This window comes from Camponotus floridanus, unplaced genomic scaffold (genome assembly GCF_003227725.1).
Source record: "Camponotus floridanus strain SB8 unplaced genomic scaffold, Cflo_v7.5 scaffold62, whole genome shotgun sequence".
NCBI lineage: Eukaryota > Metazoa > Arthropoda > Insecta > Hymenoptera > Formicidae > Camponotus > Camponotus floridanus.
Window position 1 is genome coordinate 52,164 of NW_020229792.1, and position 22,348 is coordinate 74,511.

At 23.2% G+C, this 22,348-nt stretch overlaps 2 protein-coding genes across 4 annotated transcripts in view; one reads left to right on the top strand and one right to left on the bottom strand.

Moving 5' to 3' along the window:
* Positions 1–820: 820 nt before the first annotated feature.
* On the top strand, positions 821–20,443 carry LOC105248680 (alkylglycerol monooxygenase; the record flags this gene model as incomplete). Its single annotated transcript, XM_025413197.1, has 11 exons — positions 821–825; positions 4,080–4,165; positions 15,998–16,083; positions 16,917–17,035; positions 17,602–17,759; positions 17,852–17,955; positions 18,242–18,404; positions 18,492–18,643; positions 18,956–19,090; positions 19,278–19,385; positions 20,201–20,443. Coding segments are annotated over exons 1-11 (1,359 nt in total), but the record flags the coding sequence as incomplete, so codon positions are not given.
* A 254-nt stretch (positions 20,444–20,697) lies between these two features.
* LOC105258172 (ankyrin-2) overlaps positions 20,698–22,348 on the bottom strand; it is a 30,887-nt gene continuing 29,236 nt past the window's right edge. For all 3 annotated transcript variants that reach the window (XM_011269273.3, XM_011269271.3, XM_011269272.3), the window contains one exon: positions 20,698–21,782. The gene's annotated coding sequence lies outside the window, so the exon portion shown is untranslated. The remainder of the gene's footprint in view (positions 21,783–22,348) is intronic.

Sequence of the window (22,348 nt, forward strand, 5' to 3'; positions counted from 1 at the left end):
ATACGTACCTGATATTTTGAAATTAAAAATTAAATGTAATATTTTGCTTAAAATATAAAAATCAAATGTCTTAATTTTGCTTAAAATATAAAAAAAGGTAAAAAAAAATTTAAAAATTAGAAAATATTAAAAAAAGTAAAAAAGATATAAAAAATAAAATTTAAAAAAATTAAAAGTTTAAAAAAAGGTTATATATATGAACGTGTAAAATACAGAAATATAGCTATAACTTAGTTATAATATAGCTATATTAATAAATATAACAAATATAATATAATAAATATATATATATATATATATATATATATATATTTTATACGGCATTAAAATTTAAGTCTTCCGTAAAGATTTTTTTTCAAAAATTATAAATAGATTATAAAAAATATTTGTTAAAAACGAAAATCGAAAACAAATCTTTTTAAACAATAATTAAATAATTATATTAATATACATATTTAATAAATAATGTATTCATAATATGTATTTTGCGAATCAAAGCAAAAATCATGTAACTTTTCACGTTTCCATTTATCGGAAAAAGAACATGATTGTTGTTTTGTTTTCAGACTTTCTTATATGAAATTAGATAAAAATTGCCTTTTTCCATTTGAATGTGTATAAACTGTATCTCTTATTAATTAATGTAAAGCATATAACATAATTTTAGGTAGTTTAAGTGCATTTTATGATCTAATTTCTTATTTATTTTCAATTAATTCAGATATTTATCCTGTCTTAGACTGTTCCATTAATCTGCCGTTCTTATATTTAAGATCATCTTATTGATAGATTGATAGATGAGCTACCCTATTTATAGGGTATGGGGTATATAGGGTGTTTATCCTAGGGAGGAAGGTATAAAAGGTTTTTATCTTATAAGGAATACGCTTTATTCTATTTAAGACGGTCTTGAAATTAGAACGAAGAAATAAAAACTATGAATACTGGCATTAATCTTGATCATTATTATGATTTTATATATATATATATATATAAATATGTATCCTTTAATTTCCTCGGTTAATATTTTTATGACTGTTGGTCGCATTTATTTGTAACCACATTTTATCAGCCACAAAAATACAAACAATTAATTTTATCACTTTTAACTTGGTAGTTTCGATTACGACTATCAATATATAGGTTCGTTTCACTTGTATATATAAAATATATTGATTATTCTCTTTTAACTTGTATGATCGATTTATAAACAATAGACATGTATATATAAATGATATAAATGATAGAAATCTAATTTTCTTTAAATTCCAATCTAAAAAATGCTTTTTATTTATAGATGACTTATAAACTGTCATACAAACGATTCATATTAGAATGACTCATAAAGCACCCATATCAGAATAACTTATATGCGGCTCTTTTCATTTTAAACCGTACAATACAAAGGTGAGTTTTTCATTTTCTGTTCAACGTATATTAAATGCTTAATAATTTCTAAATAAAATATTTTTTCACTGAGTCGAAAACGAGTGATACGTAAAAAAAATAAAGAGGAAGAGCTTTAATCATCTTATTATATAAGAAATTCTTGAAGAAAGTGTGAAATGTTATAAAAATGTTGAAAGATGTTACAAAGAGAAAACGATGTACGCTTTTACTCTGTATTTCGGTTGAAGAATGGTTTTAACAATGGATACATCGTTAGAAAATAATGAAAATAATGTTGAAATAAGTGTAGTGAAAAAGTCCTACTTTATATTAAATAATATTAATTCAGACAAGCAAGATGTATATTTGAATTTATATGTATATTTATTTCAAAAATAATTGTGGAATCATGTACAAATCTTAATCGTGGAATCATCAAATTTTAAAGTCATTTTAGATCATTAGCTGCAAAGTAAAAAGTTTTATAGTTCTGCGTTCATAATAATAACGTAAATTATACGCTATTCTTATAATGTTTTACGTTTACCAGGCTTTTTGCATTAAAGTTTATGCTAAGAGTCGTACGATCAGCTGTTTACGTTATCGTACATGTTATTTTTAATGGATGGAAAATATATTAAATGAAATGTTAATATAATATCTATATAATTTGTCTAATATGTATTCCTAGAAAATACATGTGTGTGTGTGTGTGTGTGTGTGTGTGTGTGTGTGCGCGTGCGCGCGCGCGCGTAGTTCTTATTATGTGAATCTCATTTGTAGTAGATAATTTAATTATCATTGATAATTAATTATCATTGATTATAATTGCATTAGTATTGATTGCAATGAAAATCGTGAATTATGAAACGTTAATTCTATCATTGCATTACGCGATTATTCTTATATTTGTTTATTTTAATTATGTTACCAAACACAATCAAAAGAGAAAAATACGATATATCGAATTTTATATTTTAAAATTAATATTTAATTTAAAAAAGAAAATAGATATTCAGTTTTATAGATATATTCTCGATTTAATACATCTATCTTTTGTATGAAGGAAAGTTTCCATAAATATGTTTACAGTAAATAATAAATTTTTTTCAATTCCCGAAATGATTGTGAAACGACTTGGACTTTACGCCATTTGAGCGCACACAAAAACAAATATTCCGTAAACTCTCTTATCACAGGGAATACCGGAGAATAGGGGAAATGCGTTGATTATACAGGTGCTGCCTTCAATTATATATCATTGATTATAGTCTGATCTGTTGTGTCTTGTCTGATCTTGGATATCATGCATTTGATGAAGTATTATACGACAATTTATTTCGATATAAAAACACGAAGACGATTTCGCAGTACATTAATTATGCATTATATAATTAAATGTTTCCCTTATCTTGTGTTCTACCTGCAACCATTGTCTTCTTGAAATAATATTTACTTACGTCGATATATTCTGTGCGATAATTGTAGTTAGTATATACTAATTCTAATTACTATATTGTCTAACTTGATATCTAATCACTACATTGTCTATCTTGATATCGTAAACACTTGATGAAGAAAATGAATTTCATGAAAAAGTTTTTCTTAGATTAATATATTCTTGTTTATCATTTCTCTATTATTTATGTACAGTTTATTAATTTTATTACTAAGAATGTTTTCTGTTTTAATGAACAAATTCCGAGAACATATAGAAATATTTAAAATTAAGAAAATTTTTCCTTGGATATTTTTATATTTCTTTAGAATTTATCCATAAAATCTGCAATATTTTGTATTTATGTCATTTATTATATAGTTATTTTTTTACTGTCAAAGTAATTTAATTTCAAATAGATAAGATATTAAAAATATTCTTTTTATATAGAGATAATATCTTTGTAGTAAAAGATAGACATATGTTTTTTTCAAAAAAAAAAATGCAATTAAAAGTCGTAATATTTTCACAAGTTGTTAAATTTTATCATTGAATATATTATCATTAAATATCAATTTTACATATTTAAGTGTTTGAAAAAATCTGATGCTGTAGAAATAATTTTAATTTAAAATTTAGTTTCGTAGAATTATCTTTTTAATATTTAATTTCTCGACAATAATTTTCAGAACATTTTAGATTATAATTCTTTTCAAAGGCTAATAGATAAGTAAAGGATACCGCTTTTCTTCAAATATTTCTGTACTTTTATTACTTTGCATTATAGGAAACAATAATGAAAAATCAAGCGATTAATTCTAAATGTCGTTAATGGATTTTAAATTAACATATTTATAACACTAGAATTTGAAATAATTTTATAGAATGTTTATTTAATTATTTTCTGTTTATTTAACAAAATTAATAATAATCTAAATTAAAAGTCGTGAAGTTTTACAAAAGAAAATATGCTTGCCTCAGTATGTATTGTTATTTTAACTATAATACGTTGCGAGTTTATTAGTACGTGACTTATTTATGTATGTGTCTAGCTCGGATTTAGTATAAACGACATGAGCATGGCACACGCGATTGAGCTAGCATTGCTGCGTATTGCCTAAAACGTTAGCTATTTACCTCTCTAATTTTTTAATCAATAAGATATTTTTGTCGATTTGTGATTTTATGTATTTAATATGCGATATGAGTCTAATACATTGTTTGCTCACTGAGATCGCCGAATCTGTTCTAGAACACATCAGAAAACTTTGATACTTCGTCAGTCCCCAGGAAACAACCTTCGAGTTCCCACAAGAGATACCAGACTATCAACAACAGGTAATGTTGTTTATAGAGAAGTAAAAATTAAGAAAATCTTTCTCGCACATTTTCTTTTTATTAAGTTAAATTACATTTGTGTTATTTCATGTTGCAAAATGTCATAATTTACATAATATTAATGCGTATGACACTTGAATTAATTAATCATTTGACTGAAGAACGCAGAAAAGATAATTTTATTCCGATAAAAATATAAATTTTATCAATAAGATACTGCTTGTTAAAAACGTGTGCAAAATATTAGTTATAAATTAGATGATAATAAATTATGTATGTGTATATATGAGATGTAAATATATTTTACGTAAATTTTCAGAATTTCAATTAGAAACCAGAGATTACACAATCATGTCGATTGAATGTTTTTGTAAATAAGGAATTATTAATCTGCACAAAACAGACCTGAAACAAGAAATATATTTTATGAAATACTAATGAAAGAGTAAAAAAAGATTTAATACAATATTGAAGATTTTATGGTTAATATTTGGTTAATATATGGTTAATACATTTATTATATTCGCACAAGAAAGAGAAAGAAAATGTGAGTTTACTGCGTAAAAAAATTTCGTCTAAAATGATATACGTCCCTTCATCTTACAATACTATTACATATGAGTGCATTACATGAACGCTAATAGGAATGAATATTGATACGATATATACTGTGTAATCCCATATTAAGAATCTTTATTAAGATATTCTTTCATTACAGTATTGTATTAGAAAGCGTAACAATATTGTATTATATATAACATTAATCTTTTCAAGATATTATACATATATATCGATTTTATCAAATTTCATGTATAGATTTTATTTCATATTCAGAATTCATATTTCTCTGTCACTCTCTCAATATTCACATATAAATATCGACTTTAAAATACTAATTCTAAAATAAAATGACTTCCTTTACCTTTACTGTTTTTAATAATTATAAAAATTAAAAATATCTAATATTTTTAATATTTCTAATAAATAAGATATTAGCAAATATATATACAAAAAATAATGTTATGAAAAAAGAATAAATATTATTATTTTACGAAATTATAAATTATTAATATCTTAAATCTAAATTATTAATATCTTCTATCTAAATAAAGAAGACTGAAAAATATATAATATTTTTTTAAATTCTTTTGATGATTGTAATTTAATTATTAAAGATGAAAAAAATTATTTTATTTTATATTCTGAATTAATATTTTAAGTATATTAGAATCGATATTTTTCGTTTCAAAAATTAGTTAACCTCTTTTTAAAGGTAGGCTGTAGGTCTTTTTAAAAGTAGGCTGCTTTCTTTTCTCTCATTTAATTTTTTTGTTATTGATATTCTGAAACGAGAAGTAACTTTCACTTTAATACTTTCTTGAATTGATTATTATTTAATTTATGTATTTAATGTATTAATTATTTAATTTAAATCAAATTTTATAATTATATTTATCATTATAATATCAAGGCCATATTATTTGTATTATCAATATAACATATACCTTACTAATTAAAATATTTTAGATATTTGAAAATTTCGAGAATTTTACATCTTATTTTGACATTCCGATTTATATCTTAAGAATATCAAAATATTGTGAAATCAAAGCATTTTCATACGTTATATTTACATGTGATCTTTTTTCTATTTAATTCTATATCAAAACTAGCTTGTCAAAAACAAAGTTTGCCCATTAAAACTGTGAAAACATGCAATATTGATAGAATATATCTTTTCAATTACGATTTGATCCGAATTTGATCAGATTGAATTAATACAATTATCCAAAACAAAATATTAATAATCGTAATAATAATTTTAAAATAGAATTTAAATTAATAAATTAAAATAGATTGTCTTTCTTTTTCTATTATTTAATTCTTCTTGCATTACACAAATTTTTTTATAACATTAATCCACATATTACTGCGTAGCTTTTTTGAATTTATACATTTTATTGAATTTATACATTTTATTGGATGTATATCACACACATATAATGTCTGCAACATATAAGTAACAAATAACATAGAATTAATAATTACGTGAAAACATAATTAGATTATACATAATATAATCAATCTTATATATTTATACGTTTACTTTCGGAAACTTTGTACGCTTGAAAGATAGTTTTTTAATTTAAAACTTAATTTCTTATACCTAAAATACGCATTTTAAAATATAACTATAAAAATAATTCTGAGATGTTTAAATTTTCCAAGTCCTTGTATAGAATAGACAAACCTTCGTAAAAGATACTGTTTTTTTTCTTCAGATGTGATTTTATATTTCTCATAATCCTTATATTTTCTTATATTTTATTATTTCTTATATTATCAGATATGATTTTATATTTCTTATACCGATAAAGTTAATTCGCATCGCATTAAATAATGAAAAATATACGTTAAATTTCTTTAAATATGCTGACAAATAATTTTGAATTTTCGACTTTGTATTAAATCGCAATGTCTTACATGCCTACGCATGTATTCATCCTAATCGAACGTATATAAGCAATACACATAGGAAGGTCAAGCGTTATTAGATCGGCGTGCGAAGTCATGTACACATCTACGTGTCTCCTGCTAGTTTGAATCCTTCCTTCTATAAATCTGTTCTTTTCGGTGTTCGACAATTATTTAGTGAAATATCCGAAATATCGCAGTGCGATACGGTTTTTGAAAAATTCATAAAATGTATTTTTATCGTTTATGTATAATCATTTTGGTCTGTTAATTTATGTGTTCTGCTGTTTTCGAATTATCTTTAGATCGTCAGTTCGGTTGAAACAAGAAGTCGAAGAAGAAATCATGTGAGATGTCAATAGGTAACGTTAATCAGTAGAGAATAGTATAATAGAATAAATGAGTTATTTCCAGTTATAGTTATGTTTAATATATTCGTGAATTTAATTTATTCTGTAAGACATATTTGTCTAAGTAGATACTTTCATTTTTTATTTGAAATTGTGAAAATTGGTTGGAATAAAAATATATAATATAAAATAATATAATTCTTTCAGAGATAATTTGTGAATTTAAGATATTTTATTATTTTTTTATATCTCCTTAACATATTTTCCTTACGCATTTGGGTGATAGAAAAAAAACGGAGATATATATTTAATTAATTAAATTAATATTTCTATCTTGTCTTTTTTATATGTAATGATTAACGTATTGTCTCTTCACAGATAATTGAAAATTCACAATCAATCTATATTTATTGTTTTATTAAGATTTATTTAACTTTATTGTTAATATAATATAATAAGATTAATTGATGTAAATGTATAAGAGTCTTTGAACTGACATGTGAATAATATTTCACTTATAAAAGAATAGAAAATATATAATAAAATTAGATTGCATTTATGTGAAAGACGATATTAAATATTTACCATATAAATTAAAAAATGTATTTATAAAATTCCCTGTAAGTAATGATGGAATTGAAATATTTTTTAATCTTATGTATTATCGAGAAAGAAATTTTCAGGTATAGATTCTTTGCGCTTGGTTTAATATTTTTAAAAAAGCTACAATATAAACAGTTTTCTTTCTTTCCAGCTCACCACAGGTTTTTATAATCTCTCTGAGGTTAATTTGTTGATTTTTTATATAGCATCGAAAATCGTATATGTACGTCGTCTTCTATTGATAATTCAAATAAATATCAATGTAGTTTAGTAATATCTTGTCCTCTGTTTTAATTAAAATTTCTTTTTGTATTATTTTTTTTGTATATTTTCATCGCTTATTACATTTAACAAGCTAAGAGGCAAATTCATATACATTGTGATGTACTGAATATCTTTCTTGCACATTATTTTTTAACAATCGACTCTTTAACAATTGATTTAAAATCAATGTTCCTTCTAACAATATCAAGATGTATCAATCATTTTTGAACTATTAATTGTGAAAAAGATATACATATTACGCTATTTTATAAAGTAAATTTCATGAAGACAAAACATAAATACATTTTGTTTTCAATTAATTTTAAATGTAATAAAATACAGTTTTATTGAAGTTAGTCATAAAAATAAACAATTTTGAAGAAAGATTACAATAACTAACCTTCCTATTTCTGGTAAAGAGAAATCGATATTGATGAAAGACTCTATTGTTATAAAATAATGCGCGAAAAATTAAAAAAACATATTTTAATACGTATAATCTATATAAATACATATTCATTGACATTTTTGGTCCAATTTATGTAATTTGTAATACATTCTCTTAGGCATCATAATAAGATGTATTTATTCTTTTCACGACATATATGTATTACAGATCCATTTTCAAGAGTTGATTTTTATTATTTAAATTATAATTATATATAGAAGATATTTATATGGGATCAATTACATATCTTTCAACATTTTTATAATCTCTTCTTCTCTAGTTCTTTCTATGACTATTTAACAAAAAATATCGTCACTATTTTTTTCATTTTTTTTGACACAGTGAAAAGGTGAAATAATAATAATAATAATTGCGTATTAAAATTTTTTGATTGTTCGTTAAGTTTCAGATGGAGAAATAAAAGACTGAGAAGTTTTTCTTCAGCTAATTACTTTTCTACAACAAATAACCAACTAATTAAGTACCAACTACTAAAGTGTTTTAAAGTGGCTGAAAAATGTTTTCTTACATCCTTCTCACAATCCAAGAAATATCTTTTGAGAATACATATAGAGAGTACGAATCAAAAGTATTTAATAAATATAAATATTATTTATACAAAATATTCTAATTTTAAAAACTTAATATTAAGTGATTTCATCTTTCAAATTATTCATAGATAAACTTTATAAATATATAAAATTATATGTGATAGAAAATATGCCTTCTATAAAATATATAAAATTATATGTAATAGAAAATGAAATTTTTATAATAAGAAAGCGCACATATTGTAAATCTCACTTCTCTAATAAATATAATAAATATATTAATAGATATTAATATGCTTATTACACATATATTAATCGATATAAATAAAATATTAATGGAATAAAGTAAAGAAATAAGTAAAATATATATAAAGAAAATGTATTAATAATTAATCTGTAATGCATAATTATAAAAAGTGTCTGTACTTCATAATATATAAAAAATATATATATATATATATATATATGAGCACCGTCATGCTAAAATGATTAATTCCACTTTTTGAACTTTTTAAATTTTAGTGCCAAAACATTTGATTGATCAATTAAGTGTTTTGGCACTAAAACTTTAAAAAATTCAAAAAGTGGATTTAATCACTTTGGATCTAATCGCTTATATACGTACAAAAAATATTTACATACATACATACAGTTATACATATATAAACATACGTACAATACGTACATGCATATATACACATAATATACATATATACATATATATATATATATACATACATACATATATATATATATATATATATATGTATATATACATACATACATATATATATATATATATATATTTATATATGTATATATACATATATCACAGTTTCTATAAATATAACTTATAAAGAAGTGTTTAATCATGTATTACACATGGAACATAACATATTAGGTTATTCAGTCATCAATTATATGAAATAATTATGATTTCCAACCATGATTGCTATATTTCTTCTCATAATCCGAAATACAAACATAATTATCTAAATTTTAATTAATTAAGTAAGTTTAATTTTGTTTGCACTTTTTGTTGTCTATCCAATTATACAATATTAGCAGAATTATATTTACTTCTATGTATGTGTATATATATATATATATATATATAATTAATTGTATATATATATATATATATATATATATATATATATATATAAATAACTATATATGTGTACATACATATACATGTGTATGTGCACATTTATATACATATATGTATGTACGCAAGTATGTATGTAATGTTTGATTAATTAATTAATTGAAATTGTGATAATTTTGACAACTACGAATATTTCCTATTGCATATAATATATATATATATATATATATATATATGTGCAACATATATATATATATATATATATATATACATATGTATGTGCTCCAATTCAATTAATTGATTAATCAATAATAAAAAGAGAAAGAAAGAAAAATAGAGCAAAAAAACAAAGAAAAAGAATTGAAAAAAAAAATTAAAATTAAAATTAAAAAAAAAAATAAAAAAAATTATCGTAGACGTATGTAAATATATATATCATAAAATAATTTAAAGTTCATAAGGCAAAAGCTTTGTTACAATGGCTTTAGATACATCAAGAAACGCTTATATTATTGTAAAAGTTTCAAAACTTTTGATAATATTTTGTTTATTTTTCAAATTTTTTTGCTATATCAAATTCCAAAAATGTGAGCCAAGTGGGAAATAGCCGGTCCTCATATTTAATCGTTACGAAAAAGTATCTTAGAAACAACTCTTTCTTTCTGTTCAGTTCATCTAAGAGAGAGAGAAAGAGAGAGAGAAAAAACAAACAGTTTCTTTATTCTTTTTTAAAATTTTTAAATTTTTTAGCTAGAAACTTTTCATCTTTCTTCTAATTTTCTATATTATTCTCAAGAATTATTGTTCATAATTTTTTAATATACTTTTGAAGTCTCTTTGGCTTCTTTATGATGATAAAGGGGCCTGAGACATAGAAGACAATTAAACAATTATAATAAAAAGTTCAATTAATAAGAGATTTCGGTTGTTTCTAAGATACTTTTTCATAATGATTAAATATGAGAACCGGTTATTTTCCACTTGGCTCACATTTTCGGAATTTGATATAGCAAAATTATTACACACATTATCACACAAGAAAAAAAATATATACATACATATAATAAACATATATCATTTGTTTTAATTATGCAATTTGTAATAGAAAATGAATCACGAGAAAATAGGAAATGAGTCAACATAAAAAGGTATTTTAATAATCGGCACATTTTATTCCTTTCGTACGCAATATCTTCTGTAAATTTCACATATTTTTTATAGCCTGCAAATTAATTTTATTACAATAGTGTTCTTTTATATATACTTTTTTATTCACGTGATTATAGTAACCTACAAAAAAATATATGTTTGATTAATTAATTAATTAATGGAAATTGTGATAATTGTGACGAGTAGTTTGTATAACTACGAATATTTCCCATTGCATGCATATATATATATATACATATATATGTGCTCCAATTCAATTAATTGATTAATCAATATATGTTTGATTAATTAATTAATTATTGGAACTGTGATAAATGTGATGTAATGATAATTGTGACGAGTAGTTTGTATAACTACGAATATTTCCCATTGCATGCATATATATATATATACATATATATGTGCTCTAATTCAATTAATTGATTAATCAATATATGTTTGATTAATTAATTAATTATTGAAACTGTGATAAAAGCGATGAAATGATAATTGTGACGAGTAGTTTGTATAACTACGAATATTTCCCATTGCATATATATATATATATATATATATATATATATATATACATATATATATGTGCAACATATAAATACATATGTGATCCAATTCGATTAATTGATTAATCAATAATAAAAGAGAAAAAGGGAGAAAAACAAAGAAAAAGAATTGAACAAAAAAAATTAAATAATATAATTATATATTATATATTAAATAAATATATTAGCATACTAACACACTAATATATAATACTAACATATAATATTACACGTATTACAATATAAATGTTTCAATTTTGCTTAAAATATAAAAAAAGGTAAAAAAAATTTTAAAATTAGAAAATATTAAAAAAAGTTAAAAAGATATAAAAAATAGAATTTAAAAAAATTAAAAGTTTAAAAAAAGGTTATATATATGAACGTGTAAAATACATAAATATAGCTATAATTTAGTTATAATATAGCTATATTAATAAATATAACAAATATAATATAATAAATATATATAGTTTTATACAACATTAAAATTTAAATCTTCTGTAAAGATTTTTTTTCAAAAATTATAAATAGATTATAAAAAATATTTGTGAAAAAACAAGATCGAAAACAAATCTTTTTAACAATAATTAAATAATTATTAATATGCATATTTAATAAATAATGTATTCATAATATGTATTTTTCGAATCAAAGCAAAAATCATGTAACTTTTCACGTTTCCACTTATTGGAAAAAGAACATGATTGTTGTTTTGTTTTCATGCTTTCTTATATGAAATTAGATAAAAATTGCCTTTTTCCATTGAAAAAGGCATTTGAATGTGTATAAACTGTATCTCTTATTAATTAATGTAAAGCATATAACATAATTTTAGGTAGTTTAGGTGCATTTTATGATCTAATTTCTTATTTATTTTCAATTCATCCAGATATTTATCCTGTCTTAGACTGTTCCATTAATCTGCCGTTCTTATATTTAAGATCATCTTATTTGATAGATGGCTACTCTATTTATAGGGTATGGGGTATATAGGGTTTTTATCCTAGGGGAGGTTAGGGGGTATATAAGGTTTTTATCCTATAAGGAATACGCTTTATTCTATTTAAGACGGTCTTGAAATTAGAACGAAGAAATAAAAAATAATGAATACTGGCATTAATCTTGATCATTATTATGATTTTATATATATATATATATATATATATATATATATATATATATGTATCCTTTAATTTCCTTGATTAACATTTTTATGAATGTTGGCTGCATTTATTTGTAAACACATTTTATCAGCCACAAAAATACAGACAACTAATTTTACCAGCTTTTAACTTGGTAGTTTCGATTACGACTATCAATATATAGGTTCGTTTCATTTTTATATATAAAATATATTGATTATTCTCTTTCAACTTGTATGATCGATTTATAAACAATGTATACATGTATATATAAACGATATAAATGATAGAAATCTAATTTTCTTTAAATTCCAATCTAAAAAATGCTTTTTATTTATAGATGACTTATAAACTGTCATACAAACGAGTTATATCAGAATGACTCATAAACCACTCATATCAGAATAACTTATATGCGGCTCTTTTCATTTTAAACCGTACAATACAAAGGTGAGTTTTTCATTTTCTGTTCAACTTTCGTATATTAAACGCTTAATAATTTCTAAATAAAATACTTTTTCACTGAGTCGAAAACATCAAGTGATACGTAAAAAAAATAAAGAGAAAAAGTTTTAATTATCTTATTATATAAGAAATTCTTGAAGAAAGTGTGAAATGTTATAAAAATATTGAAAGATGTTACAAAGAGGAAATGATGTACGCTTTTACTCTGTATTTCGGTTGAAGAATGTTTTTAACAACGGATACATCGTTAGAAAATAAAGAAAATAATGTTGAAATAAGTGTAGCGAAAAAATCCTACTTTATATTAAATAATATTAATTCAGACGAGCAAGATGTATATTTGAATTTATATGTATATTTATTTCAAAAATAATTGTCTCTTAATCGTGGAATCATGTACAAATTTTAAAGTCATTTTAGATCATTAGCTTCAAAGTATAAAAAGTTTTTACAGTTTTGCGTTCATAATAATGACGTAAACTATACGTTATTCTTATAATATTTTACGTTTACCAGGTTTTTGCATAAAGTTTATGCTAAGAGTCGCACAATCAGTTGTTTACGTTATCGTACATGTTATTTTTAATGGCTGGAAAATATATTAAATAATATATTAATACAATATCTATATAAATTGTCTATGAATATGTATTTCTAGAAAATACGTGTGTGTGTGTGTGTGTGTGTGTGCGTGCGCGCGCGCGCGCGCGCGCGTGTGTGTGTGTGTGAGTGAGTGTGTGCGCGCGCGCGTAGTTCTTATTATGTGAATCTCATTTGTAGTAGATAATTTAATTATCATTGATTATAATTGCATTAGTATTAATTGCAATCGTGAATCATGAAACATTAATTCTATCATTGCATTACGCGATTATTCTTATATTTGTTTATTTTAATTATGTTACCAAACACAATCAAAGAGAAAAATACGATATATCGAATTTTATATTTTAAAATTAATATTCAATTTAAAAAAGAAAATAGATCTTCAGTTTCATAAATATATTCTCGATTTAATGCATCTATCTTTTGTATGAAGGAAAATTTCCATAAATATGTTTACAGTAAATAATAAATTTTTTTCAATTCCCGAAATGATTGTGAAACGACTTGGACTTTACGTCATTTGAGCGCACACAGAAACAGACATTCCGTAAAATCTCTTATCACAAGGAATACTGAAGGTAGGGGAAATGTTGATTATACAGCTGCTGCCTTCAATTATATATCATTGATTATAGTCTGATGTGTTGTGTCTTGTCTGATCTCGGATATCATGCATTTGAAGTGTTATACAACAATTTATTTGGATATAAAAACACGAAGATAATTTCGTAGTGCGTTAATTGTGCGTTATATAATTAAATGTTTCCCTTATCTTATGTTCTACCTGCAACCATTGTCTTCTTGAAATAATTTACATACGTCGATGTATTCTGTGCGATAATTGTAGTTAGTATATACTAATTCTAATCACTATATTGTCTAACTTGATATTTAATCACTATATTGTCTATCTTGATATCGTAAACATTTGATGAGGAAAATGAGTTTTTTTTTGAAAAAGTTTTTTTGAAATTAATATATTCTTGTTTATCATTTCTCTCTTATTTATGTACCGTTTATTAATTTTAAGAATGTTTTATCTCAAGAATGTTTTATCAAGAATGTTTTCTGTTTTAATGAACAAATTCTGAGAACATATAGAAATATTTATAATTAAGAAAATTTTTCCTCAGATATTTTTATATTTCTTTAGAATTTATCCATAAAATCTGCAATATTTTGTATTTATTGTATAATTATATTTTTACAGTTAAAGTAATTTAATTCCAAATAGATAAGATATTAAAAATAATCTTTTTATATAGAGATAATATTTTTGTAATAAAAGATATTATAGATATATGTTTTTATATCATGATAATATCTTTGTAGTAAAAGATAGATATATGTTTTTTCAAAAGAAGTGTAATTAAAAGTCGTAATGTTTTTACAAGTTATTAAATTTTATCATTAAATATATTATCATTAAATATCAATTTTACATATTTAAGTGTTTGAAAAAAATCTGATGCTCTAGAAATAATTTTAATTTAAAATTTGGTTTCATAGAATTATCTTTTTAATATTTAATTTCTCAACAATAATTTTCAGAACATTTTATAATTCTTTTCAAAGGCTAATAGATAAGTAAAAGATACCGCTTTTCTTCAAATATTTCTGTACTTTTATTACTTTGCATTATAGGAAACAATAATGAAAAATCAAGCGATTAATTCTAAATGTCGTTAATGGATTTTAAATTAACATATTTATAACACTAGAATTTGAAATAATTTTATAGAATGTTTATTTAATTATTTTCTGTTTATTTAACAAAATTAATAATAATCTAAATTAAAAGTCGTGAAGTTTTACAAAAGAAAATATGCTTGCCTCAGTATGTATTGTTATTTTAACTATAATACGTTGCGAGTTTATTAGTACGTGACTTATTTATGTATGTGTCTAGCTCGGACTTAGTATATAAACGACATGAGCATGGCTCACGCGATTGAGCTAGCACTGCTGCGTATTGCCTAAGACGTTAACTATTTACCTCTCTAATTTTTTAATCAATAAGATATTTTGTCGATTTGTGATTTATATGTATTTAATATGCGATATGAGTCTAATACATTGTTTGTTCACTGAGATCGCCGAATCTGTTCTAGAACACATCGGACAACTTTGGTACTTTGTCAGCCCTCAGGAAACAACCTTCGAGTTCCCACAAGAGGTACCAGACTATCAACAACAGGTAATGTTGTTTATAGATAAGTAAAAATTAAGAAAATCTTTATTCTCGCACATTTTCTTTTTATTAAGTTAAATTACATTTGTGTTATTCCATGTTGCAAAATGTCATAATTTACATAACATTAATGCGTATGACACTTGAATTAATCAATCATTTGACTGAAGAACGCAGAAAAGATAATTTTATTCCGATAAAAATATAAATTTTATCAATAAGATACTGCTTGATGTTAAAAACGTGTGGAAAATATTAGTTATAAATTAGACATATGCTATATTCTAATTTCATTTTTATTATTAAAATTGTAGTTACAGAATAATTAAAAACATATGCATAATTTGAAATAATATATAAAAACTCGGTATTAATTATATATTATTTTATATCATCATGTAAAAATAATAATAAAGAGTACATAGAGTAGTCTAGTATTTATTTGCATGCGACATGTGATATTGATGTTTGTTTATTCAATTATTTTCTGTTTATTATTTTATTTAATAAAATTAATAATATTCTAAATAGACACAAAATATGCTTGCCTCACAGTATGTGTTGTTTCAATTTCAACTGATTTCATTTTTTTACTAGCATTGGACTCGAATCTGCGAGATTTTTTTTCAAAATTTATTTGATGCAATTTATACGAAAGTAGCATGAACCAAATGCATGAGGAAGTAAATGTAAATGCGCAGCTGGCTTATTACGAACGCGACGAGTTGCTCGAATCGTTAGCATACGCGCTATTTTTGTCCAGACCTCCTTCAAGAGTAGCGCTGATGCATAAAATGATGTGTAAAATTTGATTTTCTGTAAGAATTTTTTATATGTAGATATGGGTGCCATTTTTTCTTTTGCTGGTTCTGGAACAAATAATATTGCGAAAAAAAAAGTTTCGTTTGAATGATCAAATTACATCGCTATCTCACTGGATGCTTTACGAAACTATTCGGTAAACATTTTTTCTTTATTATATGAATAATAAAAACATATAAAAATTATTAATTGTAAAAATATATATTAAAAAATTATAATATATAAATATTAATTATAAGGATATATAAAGATTATATTTTAATTATATATCTATATATTTTAATTATATGATATATCTCTTTATTATAAAAAGAAAATTCATTCGAGATAAATAATTTTTTAATATTATATTAAATACTTCTTTCCTAATTGTCTTTTAAATTGACTTCCATTAATTATTGTTATTGACAGCTGACAAATATAATTATCTATTTTTTATTATATATTTTATGTCTATTTTATATTGTGCTTTCATTATAAAAAAATTCTTAAGTAATTATATTATTATTTTATAAATGACATAAGCATAATTTTGTCCGTTTTATATATCAAGAAGAAAATGATTCTAAGTTTTATAATATAATAAGCATAAAAAAGTAAACTGTAAAAGAGACAATAGATAAAAATGATAGAATTTAACACAAATATAATATAAAGCTTCGTTTGATAAATTTCAAAAAATTGTATTTATTTGCTTTATAGAATCTTTTCCCGTGGTGCCGAGTATTATGCATACATCGCCATTTATGAGAGATTTGGCAAAGAATGGAATCTGCTAGCTTGGGACTCATTACGGACATGGTATATTTCCTTCATTGCCGTGGACTTTTGTTACTATTGGGCTCATCGCAGTAATCATGGTTAAATTTCTAGCATTCGCCATCGTTGACATCTCTATATTATTTTTCTTTTTCAATAATTTAATGTGATAACGCGTTGATAATTTTTACAGAAGTCCACTTTTTGTGGGCCTGTCATCAGGTGCATCACAGCAGTGAGGAGTTCAATCTCGCGGTTGGTCTGCGACAATCCATCCTACAACACTGGTGTAACTTCGTTAGTGTTACTTTAAAAATTCTTTTTATCGACAACACAAATTTCAACTATAAAAAGAAATGAAATATTAATAAGAAATACTAATCAACATCTATTAAAAATAAGAATTAAGAAGAGATTAAAAGAAAATTGGAAAGAATTTTTTATTACTATAGGAGAGTTTGTTTGTTTATTTTTTTAAATATAAGTTTTATTTATTTCTTTAAGCTTAGAAAATGTTTTAAAATTAGAAAATATGAACTACATCTCTTATATGGTTATGTTTTAATTAAAATTTTCTTTGCAGGTGCTCTATTTGCCTCTCGCCTTCTTTATATCTCCGTCGCACTTTATGGTCCACAACCAATTCAACTTGATATATCAATTGTGGATTCATACAACACTCATTGGTGACCTCGGATCGCTCGAGTTGATTATTAATACGCCTAAGCATCATCGCGTTCATCACGGTAAATTAGACACTTAACTACTTAGCTAAATTAGTTAGTAGTTTTTCGCATAATTTATCTTAACGAACACATTTTTTACAACTGTAGGCTGCAATCTTTATTGCTTGGATAAGAATTATGGTGGCGTGCTTATAATATGGGATCGATTATTTGGTACGTTCCAAGAGGAAAAACATAAAGAAGAGATAATTTATGGCTTGGTGGTTAATGTTGAATCATTTAACTCATTTTATCTGCAGGTAGAAATTTTCGGCAATGAGCTTTTACATAATTGATGTACCCCTGGTAAACAATATTTGAAAGAAAATTAGTTTTTTTTACATATACAATACAAAGTGTGTAACAAGATTTAAAATTTTTATGCATGAATATTTACTAAGATTATTAATAAGTAAAATTTATTAATATGTAGAAAAATTGAAAAGTGAAATTAATTTTTGAAGGAGAAAATAATAAATATAAATTTATGTATAATAAATATATACTTATTATCTTATAATATAGATATTGTTACTATTCGTATAATTACTTTTTGACTTGTAATATCGTAGGTGTTCTATTTAGCGAATTTAATTAAAAAAAGTATAAGTATGGTTTCCTGGGTTGATAAACTGGCCGTCTTTTGGAAGGGTCCTAGCTGGTTTCCAGGATTACCACGTTTAGGTTTAGACGAGTTTAAAATAAAAGTAAGAAATAAAATTATATCGTATGTTATATACAAGCAATGCTTGATCAACTTTAAATCAACAAAAAAATTTTAATATTTATATAATTTTAATATTTATTATAATATTATTTTATTTATATTACTTTGATATTTATTATAATAAACTTTATACTATTTTTAATATTCTACTTTCTTATCTTTTTTAGGTGGAACCCAGAGCCGTGTACGATCCTCAGATATCATTATGGCAGAAATTATATATAACAGTGCAATTTTTAATAATCTTTTTAAATCATTTTCAACTATATAATGAGGTAAGTTCTGATTTCGTTTCAACAAAACAAAAAGTTTGCAAGTAATACTTTTATCAAAATAAATTTTGGACTCCATTATTAATTAATAATATTGAAAGATTTTACTTTGAAGTAGATTAATTTAAACGAATTATGTGTCAAATTTATAATAAATAATAAAATAAATATAATATAATATATATAATATATATATATATATATATATATATAATTTTATTGTTTAAAAAATTGTTAGATATAATAAAAAAATTTTTTAATTCGAAAAAAATTATTGGAGAACTTCTCCACTTTATATTATTATTTTTAATTGTCTGTACTCATAATAATGACATCATTGCATAATATATTTACAATTAATTTAAATATTAATAAGCTTAACACATGTTCGCATTAAAATTCATAGAATCGTACAGGAATATATAAGCTATTTATGTTGTCATAGAAACTATTCTTAGCGAAAAGCATTAGTCTCTTTGTGGCTATGGATCTTGTATAATTTTCTTTGTAACTCAAAAATTATTTTTTAAAGAATATGATAAGCAAAAATAAATTTGAATGCATGAATACGTAATACATATATAATATATAATTTTTTATAAAAAAAATATATATTTAAAAACCGTATAAATAATTATTTCTTCTTGTATCTTGGTTTATCGAGTAGATTAGCTGTTTTGTCATTGAAAGATAATTTGAATAGCAATATTATTTTGATTTATTATTTGATTATTGATACTGATTATTGATATAATACTGATCGGAAATCGGACACACTATCAAAAAGTCATTGTCCCTGATTTCAATTTTATTTTCAGAATTTAGATGATGTTTGGATAAAATATACATTGATAAACAACATAATCGCTCTCATCAGCATCGGTTTGTTATTTGACAAGCATGCGTTTATATATCCCAGTATTATTGAACTTGTACGCTGCGTGACTTATGTGTACTGCACGCACGAGATGAATTCAAATAATTTAATCAACTATTTGACGTATTACGCATACGCATTTCATCTGATTTTTGTTTGGATACCTTATTTTATATATAAAATCTTATTTTATATAATATAAAATAAAATTTTATATAATATAAAATCTTATTTTATATATAATTTTATAAATAATATTTTATATATAAAATTTATGCATTTGTATATACTTTTATTTATGGGTGCACATATGTTATTGAAAATTGATTATAATTGATATAATTTGATATAAATTGATATAAATTGATTAATTGAAAGAAGATTAAAAATTTGTGTATAATAATAATATTTATATAATATTATTTTTACATAATATTATATAATATTATTAATTTTATATGCAACATTGTTAATATTCTCGATAGTAAACGTTTGCTTTTCCCACTTTTTCAATCATGTAAATGGGCAAATGAATCGATTTCGCTTTAGGAAAATAAATATTCACGTATAAATTTCAGATAATGCACAGATGTATATTTTCATCGTTATAAGGAAACAATCTTTTTTCAAATGACATTATTAACTCGTAATAATATACATTACATGTGTAAACATAATTGATAACATTGTAATTCTGCATTTATATGTATATTAAAAAAAACAAATGTAATAACTTATAAAACAATTATTGAGTCGTTTAAATAGAAATGTATATATATCTTTTGCTGCTTTCCGTAATGTTACATGTGTCCTAAATATTATATTCGCATATAAAATTTTCTATTTAGATATAATATATGTATCTGTTCTCCTTTATGTAAACATGCGCTACAGCTAGCATTATTATTGTATTTTTGAATTTCGCAAATGTCGTTTGAAATCATTACAAAGAGAGTACATGAAATATATTATAAAATTTTACGAAAAAGCGCATCCCCACAAAGACATCTCGTAATCAAAATACGTTATAAAACACGTTATACAATAGTACAGTGTGGTACGCGTTATAATGTAGAACATGTAAGTAGCACTTGAAAATATACGTTCAATAAATGCAACTCAATTCATCTGCGATAAAGTTTTCGAAAATAGTTAAGCAAGAGATAGTTCGCATTTTCTTATAAATAGCAAAAATTCTTACAACAAACGTCCGTTCAAATTTAATAATGAAAAACAAGCAAGCCGATCCACTCCGCTTTCTTATCCCGCGCGCGCAACAATATTATATCTTGAAGATAGTAACTATCTTTTTTTTTTTAATTTAAGCATAATATAAATTGTTTTTTAGAAGACATCGCGTAAAACAAAGACAAATGCAATGGTATTCTTGTATATCCACAATGCACAAGTTCTTTAGTACATTATACAATATTTAATATCATGTTTTACATGTAAAGCTTTTCGAGTTATTCGATAATATATTCATGAAGTCGTGGTAAAAGTCCTTCTTGATGGTCCACTATCTGTAAAAGACGAAATGAAACAATTGATTTATTAATAACAGCTATCTAGAATAGACAGTTTCATAATTCGTTGGTTTTATTACAGTTCACATTTTATTATCATGATCAAAATTTATTATCATGAATCATTTCAAAGATGGAATTATTATAAAATATAATAATTAAAATATCGCAAATAATTATATTTTTTTATTGTATTCTATTTATCTTTCATATTTTTTATGATATTTATTTTTTGTAGCATTGATTGAACGAACAGTAATTAGATTTTTTTCTATTAGTATTTACTAAATTGCATCATTTGCGAATCTCTTCCAATTTTGATAGTGTGTTTTATTTATACTTTATTAATATTTTATTAATCTTTTTTTATTTATCTTTATTATATCTTATTAATGCATTACAGCCTTTGAGAATCGTATCGTTTAATCAATTTTTGTAGTAAAATTTTTAAAAAATGTTTGGAGTAATTTTCTGTAGGGATCACATTATGCAAATAAACATTTCTATAATTTTTTTTTGTTCAAGTAAAGAAACCTGAAATTAATTTACGATAAAAGTACAAT